The sequence below is a fragment of the Fistularia commersonii genome, chromosome 32 (assembly GCF_037954325.1).
Source record: "Fistularia commersonii isolate RoL2024-O1a breed Wild chromosome 32, RoL_Fcom_v1.0, whole genome shotgun sequence".
Taxonomy (NCBI): domain Eukaryota; kingdom Metazoa; phylum Chordata; class Actinopteri; order Syngnathiformes; family Fistulariidae; genus Fistularia; species Fistularia commersonii.
This window is the reverse complement of record NC_141315.1, coordinates 9,159,434-9,178,576: the sequence shown is the minus strand read 5'-3', so window position 1 is coordinate 9,178,576 and position 19,143 is coordinate 9,159,434. Positions and strand designations below refer to the sequence as shown.

The 19,143-nt window shown below is 44.9% G+C and overlaps 1 protein-coding gene across 1 annotated transcript in view; it reads right to left on the bottom strand.

Moving 5' to 3' along the window:
- LOC147215404 (ankyrin-3-like) overlaps positions 1-19,143 on the bottom strand; it is an 82,781-nt gene that overhangs the window by 41,814 nt on the left and 21,824 nt on the right. The window contains exons 4-22 of the mRNA XM_086140128.1: positions 18,992-19,090; positions 18,021-18,119; positions 16,051-16,236; positions 15,300-15,323; positions 14,000-14,098; positions 13,665-13,763; positions 11,568-11,666; positions 9,954-10,151; positions 8,329-8,427; positions 5,918-6,016; positions 5,301-5,399; positions 4,483-4,680; positions 4,306-4,404; positions 4,106-4,204; positions 3,499-3,696; positions 1,963-2,061; positions 1,775-1,873; positions 1,555-1,653; positions 948-1,043 (exon numbers count right to left, since the gene is read on the bottom strand). Coding sequence (XP_085996254.1) covers positions 948-1,043; positions 1,555-1,653; positions 1,775-1,873; positions 1,963-2,061; positions 3,499-3,696; positions 4,106-4,204; positions 4,306-4,404; positions 4,483-4,680; positions 5,301-5,399; positions 5,918-6,016; positions 8,329-8,427; positions 9,954-10,151; positions 11,568-11,666; positions 13,665-13,763; positions 14,000-14,098; positions 15,300-15,323; positions 16,051-16,236; positions 18,021-18,119; positions 18,992-19,090 — 2,187 coding nt within the window. The remainder of the gene's footprint in view (positions 1-947; positions 1,044-1,554; positions 1,654-1,774; positions 1,874-1,962; positions 2,062-3,498; positions 3,697-4,105; positions 4,205-4,305; positions 4,405-4,482; positions 4,681-5,300; positions 5,400-5,917; positions 6,017-8,328; positions 8,428-9,953; positions 10,152-11,567; positions 11,667-13,664; positions 13,764-13,999; positions 14,099-15,299; positions 15,324-16,050; positions 16,237-18,020; positions 18,120-18,991; positions 19,091-19,143) is intronic.

Here is a 19,143-nt window from a genome sequence, read left to right as displayed (position 1 = left end):
AAGGAATTCCCCAATGAGGATCGATAACGTTTATCTTATCTTAGCAGGTGTCACCAGGAACAACGTTTGACAATGACCTGGACCAGAGGACCACCAATGAATATGAAAACTGAAGACGATCTAAAAGTGTTGCATCGGCGTTGGTAGACGCAGCTAAAGGGCAAAGGGTGCATCTTCTGGCCATTTCTGGACGGATTTTAAGCTTAACCAAGATCTCCAGGTGTTTCCCTGTTTTGTGGAGACCTTTGAACTTGCGCCTTCTGCGTCCATTTATATCCATAATTTCAACATTTTCATCAGATGATTCCGGATGATGCAAAAATGACCAGTTAGCGGTTAGCATTTCTGCCTCGCAGCAAGAAGATCCCTTGTTGGAGTCCCACTGGGGGGCTTTCGGTGTGGAGTCTCTATGTTCTCCATGTGTTGGTGGGTTCACTCCAGGTTCCCCGGGTTCCCCACATTTACCGGAGCCCTAACCCCAACCCCAACCTTAACCCTAACACTAAACCTAACTCGCCGATGTTAAGTCGAGCAAGCTTGGGAGTGGTACCGTTGGAAAGCCCACCCAAGACAATGTGGGTAGGCCTAATTTCCACATCTCTATCTCAAACGGTGAGATGAACAACTTGAGGGTTGCTACATTGGTGACGATGGTTATAACCGACTTACCGAACCGAAACCCTAATGATCAATCTTTCCAAACTATTTGTTAATCTTCTAAACAATGGAGCAGAAACTTGGTTTTGGTACCAATGGAACATGGACCACATCGATCAGAACCCTAATGCTAACCCTCACCCCAACTCCCGCGCTAACCCTAAACCTAACTGACCAACCGGAAGTCCGGCAGGCTTTGGATTGGCGCCGATTTTGAAGAGCTCAAACTCGACACTGGTCGGGTTCTGGTTAATGCGTTCTTTCCATTGGTAACCTAAACCTGTACCCACCTGAGCCACAGCCGTCTCCTCGGTGACCACCTTTAGCGTGTCGACCACGGAGATGTAGCCTAGCCTCCTGGCAATGGAGAGAGCGCTGTTCCCGTTCTGGAGCCGGGAAAAAAACAAAAAAAAAAAGTGGTGATACACAGCAGGGTATGGAATGAGTTGTTTTCCCCCAAAAGTCAGATGAGTAGAAGACAGAAAACTAGATCGGAGTTTCAAAAATGTATATGCTAAGTGCGCAAATGAAAAGTGAAAGTTAAAAAAAGATGCTAATGGCTAACGGCTAATGGCTGCAAGGTAGAATAGGCAAATGGAATAGCTTAACGGCACCAGACGTCTGCACGTGAACAAAATAAAAAGAAACGCTGCTCTTCACAGCTTCATTCATGTCAAGCAGTTAGTGTGTGTGTGTGTGTGTGTGTGTGTGTGTGTGTGTGTGAGAGAGAGAGAGCCTGCTAGCATGTGCTTTTAATTCCAAACCTCCCAGTGCTAAATGCTACGCTGACATGTATTCCCTCATGTAACTGAAAGCAGATTACAAGACACAAAGGTCGCGGTCATGTGTGTGTGTGTGTGTGTGTGTGTGTGTGTGTGTGTGTGTGTGTACACTGACAGCGGTGAGTTCATTGGGCGACGCTCCTTGGTGCAACAGCAAGTTTATGATGTGTGTGTGTCCCTGCTGGGCGGCCTGGTGGAGGGGGGTGTAGCCGTTCTGCAACACACACACACACACACACACACACACACATTAGAAACATCCTGCAGAGTCAGCAGGAGGCACACACACACACACACACACACACACACATATGACTGGTGTGTAGAATTATTACCCTGGTCTTCGCGTTGACCTTCGCCTGGTTCTTCAGCAGGAAGTTCACCATCTTCACGTTGCCATAGTGACAGGCCACGTGGATGGGGGTGTAACCCAGCTGGCGGCACACAAACCCATTCACAAAAATAAACGCCCCCTCTTTTCTACCATTTTTGTTTTTACATATATATTTTTTAATCTACTAACCTTGGTCTCGGGGTCGATGTCGGCGCCGTGATTGACCAGAACCTCGGCCACGTTGACTCGATCCTCCTGGGCGGCCAGATGGAGCGGCGTCAGGTTGGACTGAGGAAGAGGAAAAACAAAAAAAAATGGAGGTCACTCATCCAGGAATGACATTAAAATGTTTTTGGAAAATTGCATAAACATTTAAATATGTAGGTTTTTTAATGCAAACGAGCCCTCGAAACTGGGAGCCTCTGAAAGATCTTACATCGCCTGATTTAAATACCATATAATATATGTTTACATATGAAGATATGGACTAACTGCTAATTTCCATTATCTAACCTGAGCAACGGTTCGAACCCAAACTGTGGCTCCTGATAATTATTTTTTTTTTTAGTGCAACCGTGAATGGTGATACCGTCATTTCAACATATTTTAAACTTTTAATTAAATTAAACACACCGGTAACATCCACAAATACGTCCGGGAAATGGTTTAATTTCTGAACAGTGCCTGTCAACACCATGAAAAGTTGTCCTATTCCAGCTGATCGCTATCTTTTTCTTCCTCCTGCACGCTAAAAAAAAACGTAAAAGTCGTCGTCTTCGGTGTCGGAATTGGAAAAAAATCCCTAAATTAGCCGCATCGTTTTTTTAAGCCGCAGTGTTGATGGTTTGATGGTTTTAAAAACTCCGGCGCTAAAGTAAATTTAGCCGTAAAGGGTAGCAAAGTGTGTCATTTAGCAACACAATGTAGCATTAAGTGTGCGGCCAGTAAGTTAAGTTCAGCCAATGATTGTCAAATCGTGGTTGTGATGCCAGCGGGAACATGCTAACGGTGTACCATTAGCTACATTAGAGCTAATGTGTAGTGCTAATGCTACACATTAACTCTAATGTAGGATTAGCTACATTAGAGCTAATGTGTAGCGCTAATGCTACATGGTGTTTTGCACCGAGCGTTCGCACACAAAGCAAAGAGCAGGAAATATAAAGTGCGGAGAGCAAACCTTCAAGACACGCCATAGAAAAATATTTATCAAGAATGATAAGAAAGGCGGCGAGAGACGGAGATAATGAGACAAACGAATGTCACCCGAAAGAGGAACGAGGAAATACAATTTAAGACGAGGAAATACGACGAAGCGAATGTAACGCTCGGCTTCAAACGTACCGAATGTTGGCGTCTCCGGTTTTGTGTTAGCAAAGTTATTCTTTGTTGCAAGTTGATCTATATTTCTTTCTTTTTAAGGATACGATGTTGGCAGAGACGCGCACAGAATAATTCTATAGACGAATTATACTGTTTTTAGTTGCGGCGGAGAGAAATACATCTAATCAAATCGCTTCAGTTACTCACATTTAATACATTATTGTTTATTTTTAAAGTACATTTTTTCTTATTTAAACCAGGGGGAATGAACAGATTAATAGCGATTAATCAGATTAATTTGATCCTCGCCGGCAGCCATATTGGATCGGACCGGCCGATTTGATTGGACGTGGCAGCTAACACGCTAACACGCTAACACGCTAACACGCTAACACGACACACCTTGTTGCCCATGTTGACGGGAGCGTCCCTCGCCAGCAGCAGCGTCACGATGTCCACGTTGCCCTCCTGGGCGGCGAGGTGCAGCGGCGTGATGCCCTGCCGCGTCACGGCGCCCGTGGCGGCGCCGTACTCCAGCAGCGTGGTGGTTATCTCCATCTGGTTCTTCTTGGCGGCGATGTGCAGCGGCGTGTAACCATTCTGGGAGTCACAATTGATCGTTCATGAATTAGTTCATTAATCGTGTATGGATTAACTGGGCAGGATTAATTTCATACACGATTAATGATTAATATGGAGTTCAGTTAAGTTATTACACTTCGTAAGCAAAGAAAATAGTTGAGAAGAGGAAAACGTCGACACGACCGGCTGACCAGCCGTGTACCTGCGGGTACTTTTAGTACAAATACAAATACTAATAAATACTACAAGTACAAATACTGACCAAGAAGTACGAAAGTACTAAAGAAGTATTCTGATCTGGGTGCCACAGATCATTATGGATTCAGGTATTTCAATCAAATATTGGAGTATTTCCCCTCCCGACTAGCCATTTCTTATGCTAAGCTAAGCTACCGTGCTGCCGACTCCGCCCCTAACGCCTTCTCACCTTGGCGGCGGCGTGCGGAGAGGCGCCCTGCTTGAGCAGCAGCAGCGCCACCTTCTGGTTATCGTAGTGCGCCGCTACATGCAGTGGAGTTAGTCCACTCTACACACACACACACACACACACAGGGTGTTAGCGAGTGATACAACGGTATCCAGAAAAGTTTTGCTCATGCATGGAAAAACCGCCGCCGATTGCGGTACCTTCCCGGCGGCGTCCGGCGGCGCGTTCCTCTGCAGCAGCAGGTTAGCCACCTCCAGCTTGCCGTACTTTGCCGCCACGTGCAGCGGCGTGAAGCCCTTCTGGAAAAGACCATCCGACGCAAACACACCCCTGTCACGACCATAACAATAAGCGTGAAATAATAATCGTACGCCTACCTTGGTGGTGACGTCCAGGTTGGCTCCTTGGTCCAGCAGCGCCGCCGCCACGTCCCGGTGCCCCTCCCTGGCCGCCAGGTGCAGCGGCGTGTAGCCGGAGCTGGTGGTGGCGTCCGGACAGGCGCCGTTGGCGAGCAGCTCGTGGACGATGTCCTGCTTGCCGAGGCGGCTGGAGATGTGCAGCGGCGTCTGGTCGTCCTGCGGGAGGAAGCGTCAGTCGGTGCGCTGCAGTACCGCCCCGCGCCTCTAGGGGACGCCATCGAGGCGCGACCACGTTTAAGCCGCTTTTCCACGAACGGAAACTTTTCGTCCAATCGGTGCAGCCGGGGGGAGGAGGGGGATTCGGTTTTAAAACTGTTTTCAGAGCGGTGCGTTTCCATGGCAACCGTCATTTTTTTTTTTTTTTTACGTCCTCATTTTTTAAGATTCAGATTTATTCCAAGTGTATTTATAACGCGTCAGATGGAAAAGTCGGGATTTGTTTTTCCTGATTCTTTAAGCTTTTCTATTTTTTTTTTTTTTTTTTTCCGGCAGTCGTTCATCTCCAGACCATAATTTCAGACCTGAGTTTTTCCTTTCCCGGGGCCGACAGAGACGGAAAAAAAAAAAAAAAAAAAAAAAAAAAAAGGAAAAGCCTCAAATTGAAAGCAGCAGGAATGTGTCTTTATCTCCGTAACGACAACAACAGAGACACACACACACACACACACACATACAGGGTCCAGTCAGTCTGGTTTCAATTATGTGATTTTTTTTTTTCCCGCCCGCACATGTGTGTGTGTGCATGTGTGTGAGTGTGTGTGTGTGTTTTGTCGTACCTTGGCCTTGGCGTCCACCCGCGCCCCGTTCTGGACCAGGTAGCGGACCACGCCGGACTGACCTGCCCTCGCCGCCATGTGGAGCGCCGTCTCCCCTCTCTGCGACACACACACACACACACACACACACACACACACACACACACACGATGAGATATCACCCAAATAAAAGGTTCCTCTTACGGAGACGACGAAGCTCGCCGACGTCGCGCCCTTCGATTCAAGCCAAGGATGAGGAGTGAAAAAGGAGAAGGGGAAAAAGAGGGAGGGAAAAAGAGAGAGGGAGAAAAAGAGGGGGGGCGGGGGGACCCCCTTGTCTTCCACACCCAGCTCACCATAATGACGTCCCATAATTTTCCGTTTCTACGGAAACCTGCCCACAGACGTGGGCGACCCATTACTCCGGGGTGGAAGCCTCCGCTCCTCCTCCTCCTCCTCCTCCTTCTTCTTCACCTCCTTCCTTCCACTCCTCCATATGGAAGCAATATGTCGGCGTTCCCTCGCTTCTCCGGGTCGAGTCCGCCGCTTTTTTCCGCCGCCGCCGCCGCCGCCGCCGCCGCCGCTCGTCCACGCCGGGTGACGGAGTTTGAAAGAGAGAAAAAGGCGAGAGGACGCACCACGTTGCTGGTGTTGGGCGAAGCTCCGTGGTTGATGAGCTGATGGACGATGTTCTCGTGTCCCATGAAGGCGGCGACGTGGATGGGAGTCAGACCGGACTGCAGGGAGACACACACACACACACACACACACACACACGGGCTGATTATTGAACATTTTTTTTATTATTATTCAAATATGACGTTGCGGCTCAGCATTTTATTTTGGTACATTGATGTCATTTTACACAGAGTAATGTAGGGGTAAAAACATACACACACACACACACACACACACACACATACATACGGGCTGTTAGACGTCGGAGGAAACGCCACTTTTATTTTGAATTTTTTTTGTATTTCTGGTGGTCTTTTCTAGTTTCTGAATTTTACACCATTTTTTTTGGGGCATTTTTATAAAGATTTATCTTTGGGCTGTGGGTGTTCCTATTTATCTTATTTATTATCTGTAACTTTTTCTTTTATCTATTTTAATTATGAGCATTTTTGATCTTTTTTGAGCATTTCTTTATTTGCTTTGATTTCAGTTATTTTGCTGTCAATAATTGTTGATTATTGAACATTTTTTTTATTATTATTCAAATATGACATTGCGGCTCAGCATTTTATTTTGGTACATTGATGTCATTTTACACAGAGTAATGTGGGGGTATAAACACACACACACACACACACACACATACGGGCTGTTAGACGTCGGAGGAAACGCCACTTTTATTTTGATTTTTTTTTTTTACTTCTGGGATTTCTGGTGGTCTTTTCTAGTTTCTGGATTTTTCCGCATTTTTTTTTTTTGGCATTTTTAAGAAGGATTTATCTTTTGGCTGTGGGTGTTCTTATTTATCTTTTTATTTAATTATGTATTTATTACTTTTTTGAGCATTTCTTTACTTGCTTTGATTTTAAATCAGTAGCTTTTCCCCTCAAGTCATTTCATTCAGAATATATTTATTCATTTACATATTTATGTATTTATTTATTTTACTGTCAATAATTGTTGATTATTGAACATTTTTTATTATTATTTAAATATGACATTGTAGCTCAGCATTTTATTTTGTTACATTGATGTCATTTTACACAGAGTAATGTGGGGGTATAAACACACACACACACACACACACACACACACAGGCTATTAGACGTCCGAGAAAGCGACACACAGATGACTTTTATTTTGAAATTTTGTATTCATATTGGTTTTCTGGTTTCTGTATTTTACACAATTTCTGTGGCATTTCTAAGAATGACTTATCTTATTTATTATCTACATTTTTTAACTTTCATCAGTTTTTTGTCTACATTTATTACTTTTTTGGGCATTTCTTTATTTATCTGCTTGTTTTTAAATAAGTAGCTTTCCGCCTCGGTCATTTCATTCAGAATATATATTTTTTTACTTATTACGCATGCATTTATTAATTTTTACGTATTTTTCAAATTATTTAGATATGACCTTTTAACTCATGTTATTTTGGCAAATTGATGTAATTTTACGCAGATTAATGTGGGGGTACAAAAACACACACATGATGAGACAAACTAAATGAACAATTAATTCTATTTTTGAAAATGTATTTATGTGCGTCTTCTCTTGTCACTGTTTGGGGGCAGATTTTGCACAATGTCTGTGAAATGTAAAAAAAAAGTGTTAAATGTAACTTTCTATATCAATGTTTTACTTTTTTTTTTAAATTAAATTTACATTTTTCTGTTTTTTAATTTTATCACCTTTCTTCTATGCACTTTCAATTTTTTTAGGGGGGGGGGATTTCCTAACTTTATGTCAGGTTTTTTTATTTTTTGCATCATTTCCATTTAATCATTTATTTTTTCTATTAATACACTTCTTTATTAAACATTTGTGCATTTGTTATTTTATTCAGATTTTATTTCATTATTCATTTTTTTTATCCATTGATTTATTATCAATAGTTTTGAGCCTCGACTTTTCTGTTTTGAACGTGACATTCTTTTTAAACTTAGCATTTCATTTTTTTTGTAAATTTTCCCCATTGGCCATTTAATTCAGAATATATTCATTCATCTACTTATTATTTCTATGTATTTATTTATTTTTACTGTCAATTTTTTTTTCCCCATCTATACACTTCTGTATTTAATATTTGTGCATTTGTTTCTGTGTTTGTTTTTAAATAAGCAGCTTTCCCCCTTCAAATCCTTTCATTCAGATTTTATTTGATTATTTATGTATAAATTTATTCATTATCAATAAAGTTTTAAGCTTCATTTTTTGAATGTTTCGAATGTGACCTTGTTTCAAACGTAGCATTTTATTTTGGACGATTTATGTCATTTTATGCAGATTAACGTGAGGGCGCACACACACACACACACACACACACACACACACACACACACACACACACACACACACACACACACACCTCGGTGACGGCCTGTATGGAGGCTCCGTGCTTCAGAAGCAGCTCCATCACCTTCACCCGGTTCTTCTTGCAGGCGATGTGCAGCGGCGTGAAGCCGTTCTGGAGCGAGAACACACACACACACACACACACACACACACACACACACACACACACACACACACACACACACACGGTTGTAACAAAGAGGAGGAGGAGAAAGCGGAGACCCGTTTGGAGCGGCGTTCGGAAAGGGACGGCGTTTTCCGCCAGGCTGCATGGAAAGACTGGCCGGGAGTCAAAAAGGAAACTTCTCTTTCCTCTTCTCTTTCGCCGCCCCTCCTTCATCCCTTCATCCCTTCATCCCTTCATCCCTTCATCCTTCCCTTCCCTCCTCATCCCTCCGTTCTTCCCCCTCCGGCAGCCACGCTGCTTCACGCTACTTCCGGTCTGCGTCATTATGAAGAAAAGAATAAAAAGAAAGGAGGAGGAAAGAGATTGTTTCTTTGGGAGGAAGAAAGAGGGAGAGATGGAGGAGAGAGATGGAGAGATGGATGAGAGGAAAAGAGAGGAAGTGATGGTGGAGAGATGAAGTAAAGAGAAGGAGAAAGAGAAGGGGAGAGAGAGAGAGGGTGAGATGAGAAAGGATGAGAAAAAAAGAGAGAGAGAGAAAGAGGGAAAAGAGAGAGGAGTGAGAGGAGGAGAGGGAGAGATGGATGAGAGGAAAAGAGAGAGAGAGAAGGGGAGAGATGGAGGAAAGAGAGAGAGGGAGAGATGAGAAAGAATGAAAAGAGAGAGAGATGAAGTGATGGATGAGAGGAAAAGAGAGAGGGGAGGAGAGATGAAGGAAAGAGAGAGAGAGAAATGGAGAGGTGGAGGGGAGAGAGAGGAGAAAGAGTGAGAAAAAAGAGAGGGAAGAGAGAGAGAAAGGTGGAGAGAGAGAGAGGGAGGAAGGGAAAAGGAAAAGAGAGGAAGAGATGGAGGAGAGAGAGAGGGTTAGATGAGAAAGGATGAGAAAAAAGAGAGAGAGAAAGAGGGAAAAGAGAGAGGAGAGTGATGATGGAGAGATGGAGGAAAGAGAGAGAGAGAGGGTGAGATGAGAAAAGGATGAGAAAAAAAAGAGAGAGAGAGAAAAGAGGAAGTGATGGTGGAGAGATGGAGGAAAGAGAGAGAGAGAGAGAAAGATGGAGAGAGAAAGGGAAGAGAGAGCGGAGTGTGAGAGGAAGAGAGGAGAAAGAATGAGAAGAGAGATGAAGTGATGGATGAGAGGAAAAGAAGGGGGGAGGAGAGATGAAGGAAAGAGAGAGAGAGAGAGAGAAAGAGGGAAAAGAGAGGAAGTGATGATGGAGAGATGGAGGAAATACAGAGACGGAGAGAGGGATGTGCAAGAGAGAGAGAATGATGGAAAAAGAGAGATAGAGGAAAGAGAGAAAAGGTGGGATGAGAAAATGAGAGTGAAAGAGTGAAAGAGTGAGAGGAGAAAGAGAGAACGATGGAGGAAAGGAAAGAAAGAAAGAGGGATAAAAAAGAGTGACAGCCAACAGGTTTCAGAGCAGCCGCTGAACTCCTGGTTACTTCCTGTTCCCTGTGTGTGTGTGTGTGTGTGTGTGTGTGTGTGTGTGTGTGTGTGTGTGTTACATCCTCACCAGCGCCTTGGCGTTGGGGTTCGCCTTCTTGTCCACGATGACCTTGGCGACCTTATAGTGTCCGCAGTGCGCCGCCACGTGCAGCGCCGTCAGGTAGTCGTTGGTGACGTCGTCCACCGGCACGTCGTGATGCAGCAGCAGCTGCACGCAGTTCAGGTGGTCGCCCTGCGTCGCCATGTGCAGCGGCGACAGGCCGTTCTGCGCCGCCGTGAGAGGGGGGGGAGGCGGTTACTATGGAAACGTCGCTTTCGGTGAAGAAGCCCGTCGGACGGGATCGGGCGAGTTCGATCGTTTCGAACCAAAAAGCGACGAAAAGTTCGAGGGGAAAAGTGGGAAAAATCAGAATTTGATGGGTTTTTCTTCTGAAAAATATGAAAAATTGGGAGAAATGTCTCTAAAGAGCAAAAGCGGAAAATATTTGCTATATTATCTATTTTTTTTTTTTATTTTATTTCTTTATTTTAGTATTTGTTTATTATTATGTTTTGTTTTGTTTTTTGGGTGAAAATCATGTTTCGCCGGTTTTGTGACGTTCGTTTTCTGCACCGGTAAAAAAAAAGCGCCTATGAATCTGGGAAAAATGTCTCTTAACAGTAAAAGCGGAAAATATTTGCTTATTATTTTTATCTATTTTTTATTGTTCTTATTTTATTATTTGTTTATTATTATGTTTTTTTTGTGTGAAAATCATGTGTCGCCGGTTTTCTGACGTTGATGCCCGGTTCATTTTCTGCACCGGTAAAAAAAAAAGCGCCTATGAATCTGGGAAAAATGTCTCTAAAAAGCAAAAGCAGAAAATATTTGCTTATTATTTTTATCTATTTTTTTTTATTTTATTTATTTTATTTATTTTATTATTTGTTTATTATTATGTTTTTTTTTTTTTTGGGGTGAAAATCATGTGTTGCCGGTTTTGTGACGTTGATGCGCGGTTCGTTTTCTGCACCGGTAAAAAAAAAGCGCCTATGAATCTGGGAAAAATGTCTCTAAAAAAGCAAAAGCGGAAAATATTTGCTTATTATTTTTATCTATTTTTTTTTATTGTATTTATTTTATTATTTGTTTATTATTATGTTGTTTTTTTTTTTTGTGTGAAAATCATGTTTCGCCGGTTTTGTGACGTTGATGCGCGGTTCGTTTTCTGCACCGGTAAAAAAAAAAGCGCCTATGAATCTGGGAAAAATGTCTCTAAACAGCAAAAGCGGAAAATATTTGCTTATTATTTTTATCTATTTTTTATCATTCTTATTTTATTATTTGTTTATTATTATGTTTTGGTTTTTTTTGGGTGAAAATCATGTGTCGCCGGTTTTCTGACGTTGATGCCCGGTTCAATTTCTGCACCGGTAAAAAAAAAAGCGCCTATGAATCTGGGAAAAATGTCTCTTAAAAGCAAAAGCGGAAAATATTTGCTTATTATTTTTATCTATTTTTTTTATTTTATTTATTTTATTATTTGTTTATTATTATGTTGGGTTTTTTTTGTGTGAAAATCATGTGTCGCCGGTTTTGTGTTCGTTTTCTGGACCAGTGAAAAAAAAGCGCCTATGAATCTGGTGGTTTCATGCCGGTTGGATGCTAGTGTGTGTGTGTGTGTGTGTGTGTGTGTGCCACCTTGGTCTTAGACAGGATGGGGGCCCCTCGGTTCAGGAGCATCTCCACCACCTGCTCGTGTCCGCTCCGGGCTCCGCAGTGCAGCGGCGTCAGGCCGTCCTGTCAACATCAACCAGATGATTTTTTTTTTCAAAACTCTATTTTTATTCAGTTTTTCTAATAGACAGGAACATATCATTATTAAAACAAAAAAAAAAAAACACATAGGTCATCAAAAAGGATGCCAGTCCAGAACTCTTTGACCTTATTGTATTAGGTTCCATCTGGTAAATGACCCATATTTTTTGTGTTTTATATAAGGAGGTCCGGTTTTATCCACCTGATCGTTCCAGCTTTTAATGTGAGCAGAGTGTTTAGGACGTATCTTTCGTCCTTTCTGTTTTCGTCACAATCATCGTCCGGCTCCCCAAGAGGAGCCCAACCACCTGCCAGAATGGCTGCAGGCCAGTCGCATTCATCTGATCATCATAAAGCGCTTCCAGAGAGCGGTTCTGGCCCGCATTCAGAACAACATCCCGGAAAGCCTGGAACCCCTGAAATTCGCATACTGAATTTGCCGGGTCCAACTCAGCCCACCATTGGTACCACCCTCCTCTACTCCCTCACCCACCGAGGACAGGAAGTAGTCTCCCTCACCCACCTAGGACATGAAGACTCCTACATCTGGATGCCTTTTGTGGACTACAACTCTACATTCAACATAGTCATACCCCAAAAACTCACACACAAGTTGTCCACCCTTGGCCTGCACCTCAGTACACCATAGCTGCCACCCTCCACTACTCCCTCACCCACCTAGGACAGGAAGTAGTCTCCCTCTCCCACCTAGGACAGGAAGACTCCTACATCTGGATGCTCTTTGTGGACTACAACTCCGCATTCAACACGGTTGTAACCCAATAACTCAAAACCAAAATGTCCACCCATGGCCTGGACCACACCCTCTGGACTTCTTGCCTGGTAGACCCCAGTCTGTCAGGACAGGTTGCAGGATCTCAGCCAGCATCATGATGAACCCGGGCACTCCTCAGGGATGAGTCCTAAGGGACGAGTCCTAAGGGATGTGACCTCTCCTTCTTCACCCAAGACTGTGTTGCCTCCCGTGAGGACAACGTCATCCTGAAGTTTGCAGACAACATCGCAGTGATTGGACGCATCCCCGGCGGAGGTGGCCGGTCTGGAGAGGTGATGTGAGGACAACAACTTTGCCCTCAACAAGGACAAGACCAAGGAGATGGTAGTGGACATGAGGAAGGAGAGGAGATGTTATCAGCCACTGTTCCTCCAAGGTCGAAGCAAGCACCTCACCTGGTCCCTCAACACCACGCAGACGGTCAGGAGGGCTCAAAGGCGACCGGCCTTCCTGAGGAGGCTGAGGAGGTTTGGCATGTAGCCTAAGATCCTCAGCAACTTCTCTGGTCCCAGCTGCCTTTAACAAGCTACATCGCGATATGGTACAAGAGAAGCTCACCAGAACCCCACTGCCATCTCTGCAGAGCATCCACCACCGTAGAGTCCACAGGAGAGCTGCCTCCATCGGCAAGGACCCCTGACGTGGACTAAACGCTTTTTATAAGGGTTACTCCAAATAATGCAGTCGTACGGCTTTGTGTGCTTTGAGGGCGTCAAAAACCTCCTTCCAAAATAAACTTGGTTTGGAGCAAAGTCAAAATAAATGTGTATGGTTTGCAATATCTTTACCACAATTGCTCCATCAAGAACGACAAAGTGTCTTCACTATTATTTCTGGTGTTCTAAAAAAACCTAATAGTTACATTACACTAGAATTTTCTCCAGGAGTTTGAGTTATGTATATCTGTAAATAAAAATATAATGATTGACAGCAGGAAAATACTTCCTGTACTTTAACAGCAAAACAGTTATGAGCATTTTATTTAAAAAAAATGGATAAAAAATATCCATTTGTTTGATCCGTTCATACAGACATTTTTTTTTTAACAAATAAACTACAAAAAAAGGAATATCCTGTTTTCCCATTGCACCTGAACGCCACATGGCTGGAATTGTGGACAAACACTTTCTGCAATGGTGTGTGTGTGTGTGTGTGTGTGTGTGTGTGTGTGTGTGTGCATGTACCTTGGTCCGGGCATCGATCTTGGCGCCGCGCTCCACCAGCAGCCGCACCATGTTGCTGTTCCCGCGTTTGGACGCCACGTGCAGCGGCGTGATGTCATTCTGCACATAGACAAAACAAAAAACAAAAAAAAAACCACAAAACGCTCCTCTGTGATTGGTCGACTCGCGCTTCTGGCGACTAAATATCGCCCCCTAGTGGCGAGACGCAGCTCCAGCACGCAGCGCCGCCTCTTTATTTTTACCGACTTACTGGATCTTTTTAGATACAGTCGCCCCACCCACTCACGTCAATATGTGTGTGTGTGTGTGTGTGTGTGTGTGTGAGACGGCCCTACCCTGGCCTTGAAGTCGACGGCCGCCCCTCTGTTCAGCAGCAGCGTGGCCACGTTGATGTTGCCGTAGTGAGCGGCGATGTGGAGGGGGGTGAAGCCGCTCTGGTGGACGGGGAGGCGGTTGGGAGGAAGAGGAAAGACGAGGCGGTTAGAAGGAGAAGCGGGTTTAGCCGCCGTAGCTCGATGCAAAAGTAGCTTGTGGGAATGCAAAAACATGCTCGTTCCAAGCCAGACGTCACCCTCGCGCTTTTGTTTTGAAGGAGGGAGGAAGTGCACGGGAGCCGGGGGCGGAACAGGGTGAGGGAAGAGGAACGAAACTAGCATCGCGTTAGCCGCTGAGCTAATTCTGCTAACTTTTAGGGAAAACGGTCGTTCGTGGGTTGTCGAATTGGGACACAAGACGCAGCTAACATGGTCACGTCGGATCGGTGCGTGAAGCTGCAAATGCATGGAAATCAAAAATAAATCCAGGAATGAGAAGTGATCGACAAAGACAGATGCAACAGTTTCAACTCGGACGCTGGAAATGATCAAAACATCCGACTATTGATCGCCGCTAGCCGATGCTAGCTATCGCAAGGCTAACATCTGCTTATTGTAATTTCTTCCCTGTCTTCGTTTTCTTTCATTTCTTTTTTCTTTCCAGCTAATTCCTCAAATGATTTTCAAAACTTGAAATAATCTCTAATTTACTTTCTTTCTTGTTTTATTCCTCTTTAAATAAAAAGAATAGCAGACGCACACACAAAGACACAAAGCGATGCTGGAATATGAAGCAGGCCTGATAACAAAATAAATAAAATAAACATAGAACAAAATACAAAAAAATGTATGAAATAAAATAAAAATAAAGTAAAATTAAATAAAGCAAAGTAAAATAAAATAAAATAAGATATGATGAAATAAAATAAAGTGAAATTAGTATAAAAACAAAAATGAAAAAAGATGAAAATAAAAAGAAAAAAAAAGTGAATTAAGGTTAAATTAAAATATATAAGAAATACAAGATATAAAGTAAAAAATGAAATGAGATGAAGAAAAATAAATAGAAAGTGAAAATGAATTAAGGCTAAATACAAATCAAAAATAAAATACACAAAAAAATGAAGAAATAAAATAGAATAACAGGTGAGGGAGCAAAAGCATTCATGCCAGCATATTGGCGTTCATGCTAGCAAACAGAAGGCTTTGCAGGGGTGGCGATGAGGAAAAGAGGACGAAGAAGAGGAGGAGGAAGAAGGAGAAGGAAAATAAGGAGGAGAGGAAGCAGTAGAAGAAGAAGAAGAAAAAGAAGAAGCTATACCTCTGTTGTTCTATTCACCATCATCTAGAAAAAGAAAAGGGGGGGAGGGTAAGAAAAAGGAACAAACAGAGGGAGGAAGAGGAGGAGGAGGAGGAAGAGAATGGGGTGGTTAGTGCACCACAGGTAAACAACAGACCATGGCGGCTCCAAGCTGCACGACGTGCACGGGACGATGTGGCCACAAGAAATGACAAAAATAAATAAAAGCAGCCCAACGGAGCTCAGCGAGGTTCCTCCCGGCTCCTCCTCATCATCTTCGTCATAGGATAAAGAAGGAGTGTTACTCTGCTGCACTAGGCTGGAACCAGAAATAATCATATTCGTATTTTTTTGCCTTCGTTTAGGCAAATTAAGGAGCCGTAATGACTAAACTTAGCTTGATTTTAATAGTGAATTATATAAACATGACTGTCTTGGTTTTATACGTCGATCGAATTTATTTTGCAATTTTCTGATCACATTTTCTGCGCATTTGGAGGATTTTTTTTGTTATTTTTTTCTTTTTTTTTTTTTAAAACCTAATTTTTGGTGCTTTTGAGCGGCTCTCATTCCTCTTTGAACCGGTCGATCTTTATTTTTACTCATTTTACCTGTTGCATCTCCTTTCGTAAACAATTAAGAATAAATGAATTAAAAACAAAATGAATAAAACGTGACAGAAGTTTTTTGTTCTTTTTTTTTTTTTTGGAAAAAAGGCGGGTTGAAATGACGTCCGGGTCACTTCCTGTCCGACAGCGGCGGGGCGGCGTACCTTGGACTCCACGTCGGCGTTGTGGTCGCTCTGGAGCAGGAGGGCGGCGGCCTTGGTGTCGTCCTTCCGGGCGGCGATGTGCAGCGCCGGGAGGCGGACCTTCCCCTTGGTGTCGTTCTCCAGGAGGAGCGACACCACCTGCTCGTGGCCCTGCTGCAGCGCCACCGCCAGCGGGGTGAAGCCGTCCTGTGGGGGCCACAGAGAGGCGCCGTCACCCACCCGCCGCTACGTCGATTAAGCCGTCGCCATCCGAGGCGGTCCGTACCGCCGGGACCAATCAGAGGGCTCGGTTTAGCCCTCGGGAGCAGTTTCGGGAACGCGGTTCCGGGACCGCTGGGAGCTGGAGAACCCGATTTATTTGTCGTTTATTCTCCTGCACACCGGATCTGGAGCCAATCCCAGGTGAGGGGCGGGGCTAAACCCGGACAAACCGGCTGCCAATCACGCTAACTGATGAAGCTACCCGGCAATGCTAACAGGATGTGCTGTAGAACCGCATTTTCCAAAAACAACGCAAACATGGGTATATTTCCACGACGACTGGCCAGTTAAAAACTGAATAGTGCAGGTTAACGCAGCCCCCTCCACACACAGACACACACACACACTGTGTGTGTCAGCAGTGCTAACTGATCAAGCTACTCGGCAATGCTAACAGGAAGTGCAATGGGTTAATGAGGGAGGAACGCGTGAATACACACTCCTCCGGTCGGGACGAAAAGTAGAGCCGGGTTCTCAGAAAACAACCCAAACGCCAGTGCGTTTCCACGGTGACCGCCCATTTAAAAACTGTATGGCGCACTTTAACGCAGCCCCCTCCACACACACACACACACACACACACACACACACACATACACACTGTGAGGCGACAGCGCTAACTGATGAAGCTACTCAGTGATGCTAACAAGAAGTGCTGTAGAACCGCATTTTCCAAAAAAAACCCAAACATAGGCGCAGTCATCTCCACACACACACACACACACACACACACACACAGACGCACACTGTGAGGGGACAGCGCTAACTGATTAAGCTATTTGGCGATGCTAACAGGAAGTGCTATGGGTTAATGAGCGAGGAGCGCGTAGACACACACTCCTTCGGTTGGGACGAAAAGTAAAACTACATTCTCCGAAAAAGACGCACACGTGGGTGTGTTTCCATGGCGACCACCCATTTAAAAACTGTATGGAGCACTTTAATGCAGCCCCCTCCACACACACACACACACACACACACACACACACACACTGTGGGGCCGCAGCGCTAACTGATGAAGCTACTCAGCGATGCTAACAGGAAGTGCTATGTGCTAATAAGCGAGGAAACTACGTTCTCCGAAAAACAACGCAAACGCGCGTGTGTTTCCATGGCAACCGCCCAGATAAATACTAAATTCCGCACTTCAAAGCAGCCCCCTCCACACACACACACAAAAACACACACATTATCAGATCTGTCTGCAAGACACACCCGCAGACACACTCCGGAATAAATTCCCGCAGCTCCACCCTGCCGCTTCGTCCGCCTCATTACAGATTCAGGAAAACACACTCCGACGCCCTTAAGATAGGGCGATGGCGGCGGCGGCGGCGGCGATGGCGGCTAACCGTCATGGCCTCTGTAGCTCTCGTTCCGCGTGAAAACGACGCAACCATATCCGAGATACTACAAATTACAAATACAATGAAAGAGCGACGATAGATCATCATATAGCGTTTCGACCCTGTTCCACAACAAAATGGCTAAATATGAATTATTGAGCGAGCAGGGATCCTTCAAATACACATATATATTTCCACCGCCATGAATAATTCACTCCCGTCTCCCGCTGCAGGAGCGGCGAGGGGGGGGGGGGGGTTCGGCGGGGGCGGTGGAGAGCCGACTGGCGGGGGGATGAAGGGGATGAAGGGGGCGAAGGCGAGGAAGAGGAATCTCTTTTTGACGATTTGCAAGCGAGCGTTTACCTCGGTAGCGATGCTCTGGCTGGAGCCGTTGTCCAGCAGGAACTGCACCACGTCCAGGTGGTTCTCCTGCGCCGCCATGTACAGCGGCGTGAAGCCATTCTGGAAGGAAGGGGGAGGTAATCCAGATTAGAAACCGGGATTATTGAGCGACTTTCGCAACAAAAACAAAACACGGCCTTGGCGTCGAAAGGTGTGCATTATGGGATACGTCGTGCACTCAAAGTCGGCGGGGACGTTGTTATCCACGCAAGGACGTCCCGTCGCCTCGGCGCATACCACACACCCGATAACACCCGAGATAGTGTGTGTGTGTGTGTGTGTGTGTGTGTGTGCGTGTTAGCCTTTCGTCCTCTTCTCTTACTCATTGCGACCTTCAATCCCCCTGAATATATCGAAAAATAAACCTGTTTTGTATCCGATCGATTCACCCGGATTGACCCACCCGCGCTAAAATGACGCTAAAGTGCCGGCGGCGTCCATCCCATAATAGCAAAAGACAATCCTGCGTTCATGAGGTGTTCAAGTGTAACTTCCAAACCTTTTAGCAAACACAAAGTCCTCACATTAGCATGTCAACACCTGAGAATGAACACACACTATGTATACTGTACATACATACAGTATGTTTACATGTACTTTATATATTTTTATAGTACAAACAAATACTAAAAAATATATTTGGACTAGTCCGGAAGGATCTAGACCAGGCTCGAGACGGTGTGTGTTCCATGCCGGCGTCGAGCATCTCACACTCTCTCCTTTCCCCTGCAGATGCTGCCAAGGCTGAGGCGTTGACATCATCGCAGTTGCCGTGGCAACCGGAGTAGAGGGTGCACTCGCCGTTGAATATGGGTCAGGCGGCGATGCGGAGATGCTGACGCAGCACACACACACACACACACACACACACACACGTGCGTGGTGGCTTTAGTACTTTGGGGATGCAAGGTGGGATTTTAGGAGTGGCGTACCTGCGATTGTGCGTTGACGTTGGCGCCGTGGGTGACGAGCTCCTTCACCACCTCCGTCTGCCCGGCCAGGGAGGCGATGTGCAGCGCCGTGTTTCCTTTCTGTGACAGGAAGATGGGGATGTGTTATGCTAGGCTAGGCTAAGAAGCAGGAG